Source organism: Drosophila obscura, unplaced genomic scaffold, assembly GCF_018151105.1.
Source record: "Drosophila obscura isolate BZ-5 IFL unplaced genomic scaffold, ASM1815110v1 contig_4, whole genome shotgun sequence".
NCBI lineage: Eukaryota > Metazoa > Arthropoda > Insecta > Diptera > Drosophilidae > Drosophila > Drosophila obscura.
The window spans coordinates 5,901,327-5,918,371 of NW_024542828.1; the positions used below are offsets into that span (position 1 = coordinate 5,901,327).

The 17,045-nt window shown below is 46.3% G+C and overlaps 3 protein-coding genes across 4 annotated transcripts in view; all 3 read left to right on the forward strand.

The window, feature by feature from the left end:
* The window catches only part of LOC111065757 (heparan-sulfate 6-O-sulfotransferase 2), a 104,576-nt gene extending 92,753 nt beyond the window's left edge, over positions 1-11,823 (forward strand). Inside the window, exons 3-6 of the mRNA XM_022354144.2 lie at positions 3,092-3,415; positions 3,493-4,041; positions 4,109-4,293; positions 10,985-11,823. Coding sequence (XP_022209836.2) covers positions 3,092-3,415; positions 3,493-4,041; positions 4,109-4,293; positions 10,985-11,120 — 1,194 coding nt within the window. The 3' untranslated portion in view covers positions 11,121-11,823. The remainder of the gene's footprint in view (positions 1-3,091; positions 3,416-3,492; positions 4,042-4,108; positions 4,294-10,984) is intronic.
* On the forward strand, positions 6,786-10,466 carry LOC111065755 (golgin subfamily A member 4). Of its 2 annotated transcripts, XM_022354142.2 has the most exons (2): positions 6,786-9,096; positions 9,187-10,466. In XM_022354142.2, the coding sequence occupies exons 1-2, from the start codon at positions 7,288-7,290 to the stop codon at positions 9,790-9,792; spliced, it is 2,415 nt and encodes an 804-aa protein (XP_022209834.2). In that variant the 5' UTR covers positions 6,786-7,287; the 3' UTR covers positions 9,793-10,466. The 2 variants fall into 2 exon arrangements, with proteins under 2 accessions (XP_022209834.2, XP_022209833.2); XM_022354141.2 differs by having other exon boundaries at positions 6,787-10,466.
* A 1-nt stretch (position 11,824) lies between the features above and the next one.
* LOC111065756 (solute carrier family 22 member 3) lies at positions 11,825-16,171 on the forward strand. Its single transcript, XM_022354143.2, has 5 exons — positions 11,825-12,783; positions 13,790-14,435; positions 14,498-14,652; positions 14,720-15,346; positions 15,408-16,171. The coding sequence occupies exons 1-5, from the start codon at positions 12,669-12,671 to the stop codon at positions 15,968-15,970; spliced, it is 2,106 nt and encodes a 701-aa protein (XP_022209835.2). The 5' UTR covers positions 11,825-12,668; the 3' UTR covers positions 15,971-16,171.
* Positions 16,172-17,045: the final 874 nt, after the last annotated feature.

A 17,045-nucleotide genomic window follows, 5' to 3' on the forward strand; every position in this document is an offset into this window, starting at 1 on the left:
TTCTTTGTGTTGGGAAATAATTGGAAAAGAAGTGCAAAAAAAAAGAAGAATACTGTACATTTTAAAGCAACATTTACAGCACTTAAAGTGCCACTAACTGACTTAAAATCTGGTACACTAAACAACTTGACAACCATATATATATATCAAAAACAAATAAATCGAAGTTGTCCTTAGCCTCAGCAGCCCCGGAGGTCCACTAAGGGGATTAAGGTAAAGAGCTTCGGGACAAGGACTCGACTCTACAGTAGCCGCCGATACGGCAGTGCCAGTGAACAATTTTTCTTGCAGTTTTCTCTGTTGATAATCGAATTGGTTCGCTGTTGTGGCTTCTCTCTCTCTCTCTCTCCCTCTTGGCCGCTTGGCCACAATAAATTCAAAACTTTTGCGCTTGCAGCGCAGTCCCTTTGGACCTGTATACCACTTTAGGGTTTTACACGGAGAGAAAACTAGTAGTATGAAGTATAAGCAGGCGAATGAAAAAACCTGGGAGCATGCTATCTTAAAAGTAATTTCACAACTTAATTTATGATCTAAATAACATTCAAGGTTGCGAAAGCATCTTTAAAACTTTCGTTCTCCCTTGCCTCAGTGTAGAATTTTTTCATCGCTCGTTTTTCTGGCCATTTAAATGGCCAACTTTTATGGAAACAAGCTTACACGCATTCCTGCACACCCCACACACACACACACACACACACAGGCAGACAGGCACACGCACACGCACACCCACACCCACAAGTTAAGTCCGAAAAGACTTAAAGATAAGAGCAGTAGAGTTGGGCGCATCGCCGCATGAGGCATGAGGCATGAGGCATGGCAACACCCCCTCGTGTCCTTAATTTCTTATGGCCAACAACCATTCTGCCCGCCTGCCAATTGTTTAATGAGCTGAGTTCTGCCCGAGTTTTGTTCTGTTTCGGTTCCTGCTGCTCCTGCTCCTTCCTTGCAGCTGCTGTTCGCTCGTCTTGTTGCGTGTTTTGCTCATTTGGTCTTCTGTTAAGCAGCGGAAATTGTCAGATAAGAGAAAATTCTCACAAAGTTGCTCATTTTAATCGAGAAACTTTTGTATAGTTTGATTGCTCGCAGAACAAAACTATATGTATGGAAGCCAACTCGCTTCTCTGTGTGGGTTCGTCTTGACTTGCGGACAGCTGAGGTCTTGTTTTATCTTTTTATTGACGCTCGGTTGTCAGGAAAATGTCCTATCAAACAACAAGAACAAAATGTTGGTAGCAGGCCCCATGCCCCATGGCCCGTGGCCTGGCGAAACTTATTCTAATTAGAAAGTTATGAATGGTGGGGAGCATAAGTTTTGTGTATTGGCAATTTTTGAATTTGATGACAGCTGCTGGTGATGCCAGCAACTTGGAGCTCTCTTTGAGCAAAGTCCAGATGTCCGTAAGGATTGGCAGTAGATAGCAGGTGTTTTGAGGCTCTGCAGCTACCATTTCATCCATGAAGGATTCATTGAGGACAGGCATCTGTCATTTTAGATTAATTTTAGTGGATTTTCTTAAAAGAATAACTATTTAAGTCTACTAATTTATTATTGATTGTTTTTAAAGTTGTTTTACTAAAGATTCCGTTTAAATGGGGCTTAGGACTGCCTACAATGGACAGTAGAAAACAGAATTATCTCTAAATAGTTTTCCCAATAACTTATTCTCTCATGATCAAACATTTTTGTATAGTTACAAATCTCCAAATGAATTCTTAGGCACCTGATCTCTGAGCTTAGATACTTATGAACTTAGCAAACAATATATCATACGCTTGAGGCTGATAAGAAGATCTTTAGCAATGTCCAGTGTTTTAAAAGGTCCTCCATAAGCCGTACGTCCTCTGATAATGAAGAAAACTACTCAAAGGAGCATCAATGACCGCACATAATGGCACTAGCAGCACTATAAGGAGCCCCTATTTGACTATTTTAATTAGTCTCATACTCTGAATACACCACTCGACAAAATTTAACTTTTTATTTAGGCTGTGAACCAAAATTACTTTTTCTGATAGATTTCCGGATTTAAAAATGTTTGTAGTACTTTATTATTTTTTTTATGGTGTCATTTTTTTTTTAAGAATTTTTCAAATCTTGGAAACCCCGAAACCTATCAGAAAAAGTTATTTTGGGCAACAGCCTAATTCTAGTGTTGACTAGTGATATCAAGGCACACACTCTGATCAGACGCATAGGAAGTAAGCTAGTTGGATTTTTCACAAGCAAATTTCCTTTAACTTTCCTTTCCTTTACCTTAAATTGAGTTGCCAGCCGAAAAGTATGCTATAAGATAATTAACTTTCTTATAGATCTACCTATCACACTCCTGGCATCTTCATTATTCACTCTGCTTGGCATTCCCCCATCTCTCCAGCCCGCCCCTCATATTTATGGCCAGTAAATATTGAAATTCTTCAACTTAATTGTTGTGAGTGCAATGAAAATGGGATAAAAGCCTGTTCTCGATATTAATATGCGTTGAGTACGTGCCATAAATAAAAGTGCACATTCCGTTGGGCAAATAAAGTGAGACACGGTGAGAAAAACAAGGTAAAACATCAGCAGCCGCCAGACGACAGATGATGAGGAGGAAAAATTGTATACGCTTCCCCCCAGTAGTGGGAGGCATTCCCCACCTGTGTGTCGTATGCAAAAATATGCATTTAATCCCGATGTGCATTTAATTAATGCTGAAAATAAATACTTTCCACTCCGCCTACACAGAGTGAGAAATGCCCGGCAGAGGCACTTACACGGATACTGCCCTGCCCCTGCCACTGCCCCCGCCCCTGCCTGTGCCCTTTTTGTGTAATTTTTCAGCCAATAAATTTAATTTAAAGCTCAACGGCGACAGCGAAAATGATAAATGAAATTACATTCACGCCACTCAGGGATCATTATAATGCCCTTTAGATCCATATATAAGTACCTGGGAGAGGGTATATCTGATTGATTGAAGCAGATATGACATTGAATGAAGGTTTAATTACAGGGTATAGCAATAGTCGACTATCTACTGCTTGTACTTTACCTTAATGTTTGCTTTTCGCTCTCTCTCTCTCTCTATCTGTCTCTGTGCAACCGCAGGTATGCGCCCTATCCAAACGCGCCGTGATACTTCAGTCCTCGGATATACTTGGCTATAATGAGCTCCCACTCCATCAGGCCAATAGCATTACCAACAACAACAACAACATCAACAATGGGGCCATGGGCGGCATTACGGCCATGGCCTCGAAGGCATCTGCACCGCAGAACATCATCGCCAATGCCGGACTGAGCTACGAGGATGTGCTCAACGATGATTTCCAATTCGATATGGATGGTCACGATGTGATGGTCTTTCTGCACATCCAAAAGACGGGCGGCACCTCCTTTGGCCGCCATTTGGTCAGGGATTTGGACCTCAAGGTGAGTTTAAAAACTCTTCACCCAGTCATCCCCTACCAGAGCCTAAGCCTCTTTTGTTGTTCTCTCGTGTCTTGTAGCGACCCTGCGAGTGTCAGCGCCAAAGAAAACGCTGCTATTGCTTCCGGCCGCATCGGAACGAGAATTGGCTCTTCTCGCGCTACTCGACGGGCTGGAAGTGCGGCCTCCATGCCGACTGGACCGAGCTCACCAGCTGCGTGGACGTGGAGCTGGACAAGAACGAGGGCGAGACGGCCAAGCGTCGGTACTTCTACATATCGCTGCTGCGCGAGCCCATCTCCCGCTACATGTCCGAGTATCGGCATGTGAGGCGCGGCGCCACCTGGAAGGGTTCGCGGCACTGGTGCCTGGGTCGGCAGGCCACCGCCAATGAGCTGCCCGCCTGCTACAAGGGCAAGGACTGGCTGGACGTGGATCTCGATCAGTTTGCCGGCTGCGAGTCAAATCTGGCGGCCAATCGCCAGACCCGCATGCTGGCCGATCTCGCTCTGGTCGGCTGCTACAACAAATCGTCGATGCCCGCCCACGAGCGGGATCGGGTGATGTTGGCCAGCGCCAAGCGCAATTTGGCTGCCATGGCCTACTTTGGACTGACTGAATATCAAAAGGTTACACAATTAACAAGAAAAAACTGAACGAAAAATCTAACATGGAATGTTTCTCTTTGTTTTGTAGATGTCCCAATATATATTTGAGGAGACCTTTAACCTGCGCTTTGCCATACCCTTTGAGCAGCATAATACCACCATTTCAGCGACGGCCGTATCCAATCTGCGAGCGGATCAGAAGCGTCGCATCGAGAAGCTCAATGGCCTGGACATTGAGCTGTATGTCTTTGCCAAGAATTTGCTGTTTCAACGGTGAGTACCAGAGTTCAGATCATAGATTGTCTTGGATCTTTCACACCAAATGTAATTGGCTTTTGTGAACTATGTCCATCTGGCTTCTGCCTTCAGCAGTCTCCATCTTTAGTCTTTCTTTAGTCGTAGTTACAACACGTTTTTCTGGTCACGAAACCTGAACATCCGTCCGGTTCTTTCTGCTGCGCATCGGGGCTGTCGGAACGTCTGGGGCCGAAGGTCGATGACTCAGTTCCTTTTGTATCCCATGAGCCAGGGTGCCAGGGTGCCAGGAGAAGAACCCTTTGAGAACGCTGCCCAAGTTTCAAGCCTTTGTTTCGATCACTTTGTGTTGACATTGGGTGTTCAGTGAAAGGTTATTGTGTGGAAGGATCCCATGGTGGTGCCCATCATTAGATCGCGTTACTTTTTAGCGGGGCACTGTCAATGCACATCGGTTATGCACGAGCAGGCATGGGAAACTGATGTGCAAGAAGGTGTTGCAATAAAGGGAAAATAATCATTAGCCCCGAACATCATTTATAGTACTTATGAGGCTTTTGTTTAAGGAACATTTTATTGTAGCAGTGCTGTGGGTTTTCACCTGTGTAAAGAGGATTCTAGAGCGAGAACTTTCATTATTTTGTACAAGTTTAAGCAAAGATTCACTGCGCAGAGTTACACCCATTAGCAAAGTCTATCCAAATCCCTCAAGGCAGCCCTACTTCCTTATGTCTTTTATCTCTCTGCTGTCTCCGGCACAGCTGTGTGTCTGTGACCCACACAGAATTCCATGCTTCCTGGATTTAGAACCCTGGCATTATCACCTTTCGTTTTGCTAGAATATATGCCCAACCATTCTATGCCATTGTTGAGTAACAACCAGCTGAGCAGTTGGCAGTTGGCAGTTGTGACATTGTGCCTCCTTTAGTTGCACAGCAGCAAAGGGGAAGGAGACACGCCGCCTGTCTGCCACAGGATCAGCAGGATGTCATATGGGTTGGGCATGGCTTGATAGATTCTCGCGATTGCTTAACTCCCTCGCCTGATCAAGGCAAATCAATTTGCCGCTGAAGCTGCAGCTCGCTGCCTCAAGCATTTTCCACGCAATTCAATTCAATTAAATGCGCAGGAGCAAAAGGACGACCCGCCCATTTCCCTCGTCACATTTACACATTTTCCTACTAATTATGCGGGCATCGTATTTCGTATCAAATTAACAATTTGTATGCTGGCTGCCAGCTGGAGTTGGAGTTGGAGCCATAACGGACATTTTCCACCCATCAAGCCATATACCACTCCTCGTACTCCAGTATTTTCTACAAGATCAGTCGCATTTGAGACAGGGACAGGGACAAACAGATGCGAGTGTTGACTGTGAGTGTGAGTGCCTCTTCTTGGCAGACAGACATTTCCTATATACTATATACACTCCTTGCAAGCAAGAGTAAGGGAATGCGGAACCCCTGAACTCTCTATCTGCTATCTATGCCCGCTGCCTTATATATGTATTTATTTACCCCCACCCATACCCATACCCATACCCATGCCCATACCCCATACCCCCTGTGAACCCTGCTTGTCTTTGGACTACAATTGCAACATTTGCGCGCGCTAAAAGTAAAAAAATTACTCGTCCCGTGCCATATACCATATTCTATAGTTCACAAATGCGATGCCGACGTCTTGACAAACACACATAGATAAGCGCTGCGACAGCGGCGTCTAAGGATAAGGAACTGTGGCACGAACCACCACCACCAAACCAAACAGAGCGTAATAAATCCTTGGGCAGAGTCACAGCGAATACGGAATGCTCTTGAAAGTGCGCTTGGAGCGTTAAGTGGAAGTGAAAGCTGTTAGACTTTTATGTTTCAAATAGAGTTAACGAATAGTGGAACTATTTGAGACGTTTGTGATCAATATTCTTGCAGTTTAAAGATTTAATCTTAACTATTATATTATCTCTCAAAGAAGAACGCCTAAACTGTCGGTAAATATAGACAATGATCTATCTGTAAAACAAATCCGTTACTCTGCATATGTTCCTGTAACATAACTCATTTTATACGTATTAAAATTCCTAGAAAACTGATATGTGATCTCCTATTATCACTTGCAAATATTTGAACTTTAATCGAGCATGAAGCAACAAGAAATTATACAACTAAACCAGTAATCTAACAATAGAAGAACTGGCTATATATTCTAAGTGTAAGAAATGTGCAGTAGTATCAGCACTCATTCCTTTACAATCACAGTAAAATTGAGTACACATACTGCTGCTTGCTGAACCCACCGAACTTCCTAAGAAACACAGAAATACCCCACCTGGCATAGGGTATATAGCTACCCACAGAGGTGAGAGACAACGACAACAGGAACAACAACAAAGAAGGATCACTTCCACACACACACACACACACGCACACGCGACCCTTTGCGCGTTCCGATCCCGAGGGTTGGTTGTTCGCCTTTGTATAGCTGCTGCCATATACACACCAATACCGCCGTACGCCGTTCTCCCTCTCCAGTGCTCCGACTGTGGCTGCGGCTCGTTTCGGGGTCTGCCTGTGCGCCGGCGCAACGACAGGGAATTTAGTTAGGTTTTGACAGCGGAACGCGTAGGTACACAGCGAGAGAGCGAGAGCAACGGGTAGCAACGGGAAAGTGGGATATTTATGTAGTGTAGAGAACAGACCACGAATTACAGAAAACAGAACACAGAAAACAGAATACAGAAAATAGTTAAAATTAAAACGGACAGATTTGTTAAACAGTTTACCCAAAAAAAAAATAAGAAACAAAGAAAATTAAACCAGAAACTAAAAGTTAAAGTTGTGTTGTTTATGTTTGATTATTGAGTTTTTGTTATTGCTAAAAGTTAAACGAAAGTTATTTATGAGACGTTAAACCCAAACAAGAAAGAAACGCGCCAATCCAAAGATCCAACAACAAAAAGCCATAACAAAGTTAAGCTCCAAACGAAACAACAAACAAACAGCAGCAGCCAGAATGTCCTTCTCCAAGGCCAAGTTGAAGCGTTTCAATGATGTGGATGTGGCCCTGTGTGCCTCGCCAGCTGCCTCCAATAGCTCTGCCGGTTCCACGGGCAGTGCCACGCCCACAACAGCTGCTGCTGCAGCCGCCGCTGCTGCTGCTGCCGCCACAGTTGCGGCCAACCCGGCACCGGTGCAGCCAGAGCGCAAGGAGCAAATCGAAAAGTTCTTCAAGGATGCCGTGCGCTTTGCGTCCAGCTCGAAGGAGGCCAAGGAATTCGCCATACCCAAGGAGGACAAAAAGTCCAAGGGTCTGCGCCTGTTCAGGACTCCATCGTTGCCGCAGCGTCTGCGCTTCCGTCCGGCGCCCAGCCACACGGAGGCGCCAGCCAGCGGCGGTTCGACAGCGGCCTCCACGCCCCTGCACTCGGCCGCCACGACGCCCGTGAAGGAGGCCAAGTCCGCCAATCGGCTGAAGGGCAAGGAGGCACTGCAGCATGAGATTCGGCACAAGAACGAGCTGATCGAGAGCCAGCTCAGTCAGCTGGATGTGCTGCGGCGTCATGTGGAGCAGCTGAAGGAGGCGGAGCTGAAGCTGCGCGAGGAGCACGAGCAGGCGGTGGCCAAGTCGGAGCAGCTGATCGAGGCCTTGTCCAGCGAGAACCACGCGCACAAGGAGCGCAACGAGCAGCTGACTTTGGAACACGCGCAGCAGATGGATCGCCTGGCCGGCATGGAGCTGGCCCTGCACCAGCAGCGGGAGGAGCACGAGCGCCAGGTGGACACACTGATCGCCGAAAGCGAGGCCCTACGGCTGGCCAACGAGCAGCTGCTGCTGTCCAGCGAGCAGCAGATGGTCGAGCAGAATCAACTGACTGTCCAGCTGAGTGCCCTGCAGGCGGATGTGGCCCTGGCCAAGGAGCGGTGCGGCGAGGAGCAGCAGAAGACGGCCCAGAACATCGAGTTGATTGAGAATCTGCAGCGGAACAATGCCGCCCTGCTGGCCGATGTGACTCAGCTGAAGGAGCAGATCGAACAGGATGCCCTGTCCTATGCCCAGGAGGCGAAGAGCAGCCACGCGGAGCAGGAGTGCCTGCGCGTGGAGCGCAACACGCTGAAGAACGATCTGGCCAACAAGTGCACCCTGATCCGGTCGCTGCAGGACGAGCTGCTGGACAAGAACTGCGAGATCGATGCCCACTGCGACACGATTCGACAGCTGTGCCGCGAGCAGGCGCGCCAAACGGAGCAACAGCAGGCGGTGGCCAAGGTGCAGCAGCAGGTGGAGAACGACATGGAGAGCGCCGTGGAGCGTGAGAAGAGCTACTGGCGCGCGGAGCTGGACAAGCGCCAGAAGCTGGCCGAGAACGAGCTCATCAAGATCGAGCTGGAGAAGCAGGATGTGATGGTGCTGCTGGAGACCACCAACGACATGCTGCGACAGCGCGACGAGAAGCTGCAAAAGTGCGAGGAGCAGCTGCGCAACGGCATCGACTACTACATCCAGCTGAGCGATGCACTGCAGCAGCAGCTGGTGCAGCTGAAGCAGGACATGGCCAAGACCATCACCGAGAAGTACAACTACCAGCTGACGCTCACCAACACCCGGTCCACGGTGAACATCCTGATGGAGCGCCTGAAGAAATCCGATGCCGATGTGGAGCAGTTCAAGGCGGAGCTGGAGTCCGTGCAGCTGGCCAAGGGCGCCCTCGAGCAGAGCTACCTGGGCCTGCAGGCCGATGCGGAGCAGCTGCGCCAGCAACTGACCGAATCGCAGGAGGCGCTGAATGCGCTGCGCTCCTCGTCGGAGACGCTGCAGAGCGAGGTATCGTTGAAGGAGTCGATGCTCCATGAGCTGCTTGCCGGCGAAGCGGAGACCCTGGCCAAATTCAATAAGATTGCTAACTCGTTCCAGGAGCGTATCGACGGCGACGCTCAGATGGCCCACTACTACGAGCTGCAGCGCAAGGACGAGACCCGCGAGGCGTACATGGCGGACATGAAGAAGGCCCTGGACGAGTTCGCCACCGTGCTGCAGTTCGCCCAACTGGAGCTGGACAACAAGGAGCAGATGCTCGTGAAGGTGCGCGAGGAATGCGAGCAGCTGAAGCTCGAGAATATTGCCCTCAAGTCGAAGCAGCCGGCCTCCGTGTCCATGCACACAACGCCCAGCAAGGCCAACAAGCCGAACACCACCGATCTGGAGAAGATCGAGGATCTGCTCATCGACTCGGAGCTGCGAGCCGAATGCGACAAGATCACCTCGTGGCTGCTCAACTCCTCGGAGAAGTGTGTGCGCCAGGACAGCAGCAACGAGATCAGCGAGCTGCTCGCCTGCAAGTCCTCGCCCCGTCCACAGCGCACCCCCAAGGTGGCCACGCCGCACAGCCCACGCACCCCACGCACACCGCGCACGACCCGTTCGGCGGCGGGCACACCCAAGAAGACAGTGCTGTTCCCCGGCAAGGAGAACGTGCCCAGTCCGCCACAGAAGCAGGTGCTCAAGGCACGAAACATTTAGGCTATCCCCCCACCCACCCCTGCCCCATCCTTTTATCCCATATGAATGTATGCGTACTATTTCTATTATAAATTATACTTTTAGCTAAGATCCGAATTCAAAATACATAAATTCTACACAAAACAAAACAAGAACGAGTTCTGCTCCGTTCCGTTTTATTTTCTTTGCTTTTGATTTTGCTGTGTGTGCCGGCATTTTCCCATGGCAGGAAGTAGGCCTGAAGGATGAACCCACCCGGATCGACCAGTTGGATAACCATCTTGCGACGCTGATTGCGCACACGTGAGACTTGCGCGCGGTGCTGCCTTCTCTCTCCTGTGCACTCGATGGGAACCCCCCACCACCACCCTCCGCCCTGCGAAAGGCCTTCTTACCTTCTCAGGCGTAGCGAGGAAACGACGCAACAAAATGTGCAGCTGCGCCTGCGCCCCATCCTCAGGGGTGGAACGACGTCTTGGGCAAGGAAGCGAGAAAAATACCAATGCACCACCACCGACCATCCCATCCATCCAACCATCCCATCCCATCCCATCCATCTGTAGGCTGCAAGCTCGGGTTGGATTTGGGTTGAAAAAGTGTTTCATTAACTGTGACTTAGGCCTGTTGACTGACGCGGGGTTTTTCCTCGTTTTTTGCTTTGTGTGTTCCTTCCCTCAAAATCTTTTTGGTGCCTGCCAGAAGGAACCTTTTGTCTTGGCCGGAACAATGCCGCTGCTGCCGCTTATGACCTTTGACATTTTTCTGCACTCACAATGCGCTCGGGGCAAGGCAAACGCTACGCGTCTGAGTGTGTGTGTAAGTCTTGCCCAAGTCTTGGATTTATTTATTGTACATACAGCTGTACTTAAGGCAGCTGCATCCACAATTGACGGGATTTTTACGGACAGGGCAAGGGCAGGGCAGGGCAGGGCAGGGTGCATACACACATCGTATATACATATATAAGAAAACCTTCTATTGCGCATAAGTAAATTGAGCAGCTTTTGGCAGAAAGACCGTGTAACAATGCTTAGAGGAGGGAAGGATCGGGTCGTGGAAGGGGGGAAATCCAAAAAAAACCCTACGACAAAGACAAGTTGGGAAATGCGTAGATTCCGGAAAGAAGTAGATTAAGAATTGTAAAACTGTACTGTACTCTGCCATCAGCTACCTGAGTGAATATTAATTATGGGTTTTTCGTTTCTCCTTACAGTTTTGAACATCTGAAGGCAAAGGACACCAACTTCGAGCAGCGGTATGCTAATCTCGGGAACATCTACTTCAAGCAGGGCGTCACGGAATTCAATTGGGACAGCAACGTGGATGATGCGCTCAGCACGGATCATTGAACTCGAAACCAAATATTAATGTTTTAGTTTTAGTTTTAATCAGACACCAACTCAACAGAATATATAGTATATATATATAGAAATAGCTGAGCTGGAGCATAAACCACAACCGAAGGACTTTACACTAGCGTCTAAGCCATAATGTTAATTGAGCAGACAAAAAAACAAACAAAAACAACACGCTAATCGTTTCGGCTTATCTCATCTAAAAGCATACACATAGAGTTATGTAACTAAGAGCCCTACAAATAGTTAAAGCTTAATCGCTGTGCGCGTATTAAACATAAAGTTAAACCTAAGCTACACTCAGACATCTATGGATGCCCTAACCGTACATACTCCTTGCTGATAAGTCGCACCAACCATCTGACGAATTGTAAATACTTTTGCATAATGCATATATACATATAATAATAGAATAATATATATATATTTTATAAATATAAATCGAGTGCTGAAACCCACTGCTGTGTGAGCCAGTGGGAGGGGCAAGCTCGAATAAAATGTACACTGTCACAGCGCATCGATTACACGCCATAAACTAGATTAATTAATTAGTTTTAGCATAGTTCTTTTGTTGTATTGTTATGCCAAGTCTCTGCAAAGCCAAATCCACTTTTAGTCTAAGTACGTAGTGCTTGGGAAATGTTTTTCGATCCAACAACGCATTTATTTTATTTAAACGCTTAGACAACACACCCCCCCCACCTGTAAATACCGCAGAATACCATTTAGAAAAAAAAAGGATTCAAAATAAAAACCAAATTAAATTTTTTAACACGAGTAGAGAAATGCGCACGTAACTGCTTATTTTCGTAACAACTTTGTATTGTTTTGCCAGACAATTGGAAAGCAAAGTGAAGTTGTTAGCTGACATAATTGTTTCAGACAATAATTGATTGGAGATCGACACCAAAAAAAAAGGAAAGAGAAAGCGATTAAATGAATGCAACATTTGAATAAACAATGCCAACGAAAAACATATACAACAAAGCAAATTGCCTGAATCAAAACAAAAAAAAAGAAAAACAAACAACATAACCCGGGAAATCCAAATGTAAAATATATTCAAACTATGTATTGGTTAATTATGACACAACACAACACAACCTGTTGTCGTTTTATATAGCAAAAAAACCAGAAGAGCAAAATACGTGACATTGAATAAGTCAAGCATGTTTCATACACATTTTCTTCTTGCATTTTCACGATTGTGTCACGACGAACAGTGACATTTGCAGTGAGAGAGAACCACACAATCAGCATAGTAACATCACTCATACATACATACATGCAGGTCAAATTGAATAAAACAAATGAATCAATAAAATATACAACAGTCGTATCTATTTATTTACAAATGCCGCAATTAATTATAAGGCAAGCGATAGGGAATTCATATGTATATATACATAAGCTCAAACGAAAAAAATCAAAGAAATTAAAATATGCATAGATCTGGCCATCGGAGTCTTTATCCAAGGATCAAAAATATTGTTCCGATTACAGGAAGCCAGATCGCACGGCCAGATCGACCGATATGTGTAAATGACTGAGACAATATCCTTGATCCTCGAAAAGGACTTTGTCAAATCAAGGTTTTCCGATCACAAGGAAGCCGTTTGGGGCATCTGCGATGGCGTCTGGTTGGTTGTTGTCAATGGTAAGTGAGAGGGGTTTGTGAACTAACTTAGCCAAGTTTTTAACCCAAAACAACCAAAAAAATGCTAAACGTTTTTTTTTTTTGTTTTTATGGTGTACGTTTTTTTTGCAGTATTTTTTTTCTGTTTCTCAAGTAAAATTGTTGTAACAACAAAACAAAAGCTGTTGTTGTTGCACAGTGGCGCCGCTTTGATCGACGGCCAATGCTGGAACTAAATTTCGCAGCATCTTTTCATTGTGTCAAAGGCTTGCTGCCATGAAACTGCGCTAGTTACATAGTGGCGAGCTTTTACAGGGGGAAGTAGGCGCAATGTGTGTAATTGGTTTTAGCCAGTTTAGTTTTAGATCGCTCAAAATCCGCCATACGGAAAATATCCTCGATCGTTTAAACCCAGACCAGAGCTTGGCTATTTGAGGACCAATCTGGGCGTGCCATTATGTACTTCCTGTGATCGAAATTGTTGCTGAAATCTTTGATGGTGCTCAAGGATCAAGTATAATACGCTCTATCTCGGTCAAATATCGCACGATCGCCGCGAGGCATATCTCTCCCTTATGGGAAGAGTCCAGACAATCTATTGACACCAAAAAGTTATAGTTTTATAGCCAGTTATCTGCAGCGAAGGTATAATTGTTCACTTTTTATGGTATAGTTAAATCTTCAAATAAAATTCACAAGTTTGGGAACCTTCCGGACTTACTTGGCCGTGACGTGTGAATCTCGTCATATTAATTATAGCTTCTTAATAAAAAATATATTTCAATGGGTTCCAATGATCAATGGAAATGTTTCTTCTTGCCCAATTTGAAAGAGATTAAATAATATAGACAGCTCTTGACCATTTTGCATGCAGCACACGTCATTGATACGAGTAGTATAGATCAAAAGAAAACAATGCTAATAATAATGCTACTCAGTCACTCAGACTGGGCACAAAATCTCCGACTAATTTGCACCAATTTGTGGAGACAACTAAACAGTAGAACAAACATCGTTTTCCCTCCAGGCCATACGCGTATCAAAATATCCGATCGATGGAAAATTAGCAAGCTCAGTGTGAGCACGTTCGCCGAGGTGTCAGGTGTCAGCCTGGTCATGCCGGAATGGGAATCGGAATCGGGTGGCAGTTCAAGTCGACGCAAGTCATCCGTTGCCGTGGACATCGTGGAGCAGATCCATGGCAGCTTCGGACGCTGGCAGTTGCGCACCATACTCCTGATATTTCTGTGCAAGATTCCGAGTGCCTGGTTCATGGCCTGCATTATCTACACGGCGCCGTACCCCTGGAAAGGCGAGCTTGTGTGTCGTCCGTCCGACTGGAATGCCAGCGAACCGCTGCCCGCAGACGAAAGTCGCATCAACAATCTGTGGCAGGAGGAACGCAGCACAGATCGACTGTTCAATGTGGATGTGTGCAATGCCTATGCCCAGACGCTAGCCCGTGGGTTTGTGAGTCGCCACGGGCAGGAGTGGAATGCCAGTGCCCCGTCATCTCTGCCCTGTGAGCAAGTGGAGCACACAACGGCATACAAGTCGCTAATCACGGAATTTGATTTGATTTGCTCGCGTCGCGTTCTGGTGGCTGTGACGCAATCCTTTCATGCTTTGGGTGCGCTCATCGGTGGTCTAATGGCCCACACGGCTCTCAAACGGTATTTTTACTCTGAATATTACTGCAATAAATCCAAATTAATGATTGAAATTCCTCCTCTAGAATCAGCCCGCGTCGCCTCATGCTGTTGGGCATGCTCGGACAGATCTTCTGTGGGAATCTTACGGGCCTGGTGGACACCTACCAGTTGCACATTTACTTTCGCTGTCTTACGTCCGTATTCTGCGCCCTCATGTACACATCCGGGCAGTTCATATGTAAGTGGAGTGCAGCTCAAATCAAAAGACCCAAGACACGAACTCCATTTTCATCTCTGAACAACAGTAAACGACATTACCACGGGACAGGCGCGCATCATAGTCATCACATTGTCGGAGCTATTCTGGTCCATTGGACTTGTTCTACTGCCCGGCATATCCATTTATTTCGATGACTGGAGCTACCTGTACGTGGCCATATCCTCGTCCCTCATCGTACTTGTCTGGCTGCATCGCTGGATTGCCGATGCTCCCCGCTGGCTGTTGCGACACCAGCGCGTTGAGGCGGCACTGCGACAGCTCCTGGAGTCGGCCACCTACAACAATCGAAAGGTGCCGCTCACCCTGGATGTTCAGCTGACGGCATATGCCAAGGATCTGCAACTGTTGGCCGAACAGAAGCGCAGCTACTGTCGCATCTGGGATGGAGAGACGAAGCACAGCCAACTGATCTACATTCATTGGATCTGGGGCTGTGCCATGGTCCTGTACAACATCACACTCCTGATGATACGTAACCTGGGAGCAGCTCAGGTTCATGTGAATACAGCGGCCCTGGGATTCGCCGAAATGGTGGGCGTCTTTGTGGGTCTCTACATGATTCTCTATACGCGTCGCCATTGGCGCTGGGCGGGCAATCTAATGATTGCTGCAGGCCTGAGCACCTACCTCGTCTGGCTGCTGCCTGAAACTGGTAAGAAATCTCAAATTAATTTAGATATTCACCCCCAAAATTATTCCTTCTCTGTAACTAGAACGAAACTCCCGACGCGTGGGACTGGAGCTCATCTTCTGGCTGATATTGAAGCTGGCCAACTCCGCCTCGATAGCCGTACTGACCACCTGCACGGGGGAAATGGTTGCCAATGAGAACCGAGTCCTGCTGATGCTTTCGGTGGTGACGTTTAGTCGCTTGTGCCTGGTATTTTGCCCCTTCCTGAGCACCTTGACTGTGATACATCCATTGGTGCCCATCACCATCATTGCCACCGTTGGCTGGGTCTATGGCCTGGCCCTCAGACGCCTCAACCGTTACTACTGGAACACGGAACAGCCGCACATCAGTCAGGTGCCCACGCCCAACACCTATCGCCGTCACTCGCAGATGATACTGCGCCGCTGTAGCTCCGCCAGTACGGAAGTCAGTGGCTTTAGCAACGAACTGTTGAGCAACTTTGAACGAGATATGGCTGTGAGCATAGCCGATATCTGGCATATCAATTTCTATCCCAACCATGAGCGTGATAGCTCCGCGGAGATAGAATTGCAGAAGAGATCCGAAGATGCTGTAAAATCGCGCAGTTTGGAAACCATTTGAGAAGATTTTCGCTGGAGCCTATAAGTAGGCTTTGGAAAAGAAACATTTTAGAATTAGGTTGGATGTGATCCACAATAAATTATGCCAACCTTGATACTATACTAGAAATTACCTTAAAAGTCGAATGCAAAAATGGAGGACTTTGCTTTAAATTATTTTGTTCCAATAAAAACATTAATAGGAATTTAATCCCATCTAAAACACGCCCTCTTCTATATGTATCTATGTACAAGGTTTGGCAAATGAAATCTTCAAATTTCGCCACAAAAATCGAGGCTTGCCTAAAGGTAAGCGTAATCGGTATTAATATCAATAAAAGCCCAAGCATTTGGCGTCACCAGCTGCTAATTAAATTATGAATCTTTCGCTTGGCTCGCTACAAAAGGTATGAACTCAATTAGCAATCGATGTGAGACGATTTATAACAAATTAAACTAATTTAAGCAACAAAATTATGATAATCAAATGATGATCGCTGGCACATAGCACATCCTGTAGCAGAGAAAAGCTTCACTAAGAGTATTCAAAACGCAATAATCAGGTGTATGGCTGCATTTAAGAGCACACAAATTAATGTAGGTCAATCGCAACTAAAGAAAGAACCAAACAATCGATGTGTCATTGCAGAAAAAATAAATTAAAACAGCAAAACAGACAATAAAGATTAAAATAGAAATCCGCAGAGAGAGGGCCAGAACAAGTTGTATTGGATAGCAAGTACTTGTACCCACCGGCAAACAAGCTGATAACATAAAGTAAAAAACTTATTATTACGGCCCCTAAGCCATAACCCCTTTAATGGAGCACTAGAGAGAGACGAGTCCCCCGCTCTTACGTTGTCGCGCCAAGATAATGCACACTTGATTGCTAAACCCAAACAGAAACCAAACCAATATCGTAAAGAGCACTGAGAGACGACACTTTATCGATTAGACTGCCATTCAATAAAATTAAATATTAAATGTGCAAACAAGTGGCGGAAGTGACATGTAACCCATGACCACAATTGTTTAGACTTTAAAAGAGGAACACAATATATTAAATTTGTACAAAAGCTGTACACACTAAACAAGAC

Excerpts from the sequence above, each read along its gene's own strand:
- LOC111065755 (XM_022354141.2), top strand. The coding sequence starts at position 7,288 with ATGTCCTTCTCCAAGGCCAAGTTGAAGCGTTTCAATGATGTGGATGTG.
- LOC111065756 (XM_022354143.2), top strand. The coding sequence starts at position 12,669 with ATGACTGAGACAATATCCTTGATCCTCGAAAAGGACTTTGTCAAATCA. Across the intron at positions 12,784-13,789 it reads CTGGTTGGTTGTTGTCAATG|GCCATACGCGTATCAAAATA; the intron begins GTAAGTGAGAGG and ends TTTTCCCTCCAG. Across the intron at positions 15,347-15,407 it reads CTGGCTGCTGCCTGAAACTG|AACGAAACTCCCGACGCGTG; the intron begins GTAAGAAATCTC and ends CTCTGTAACTAG.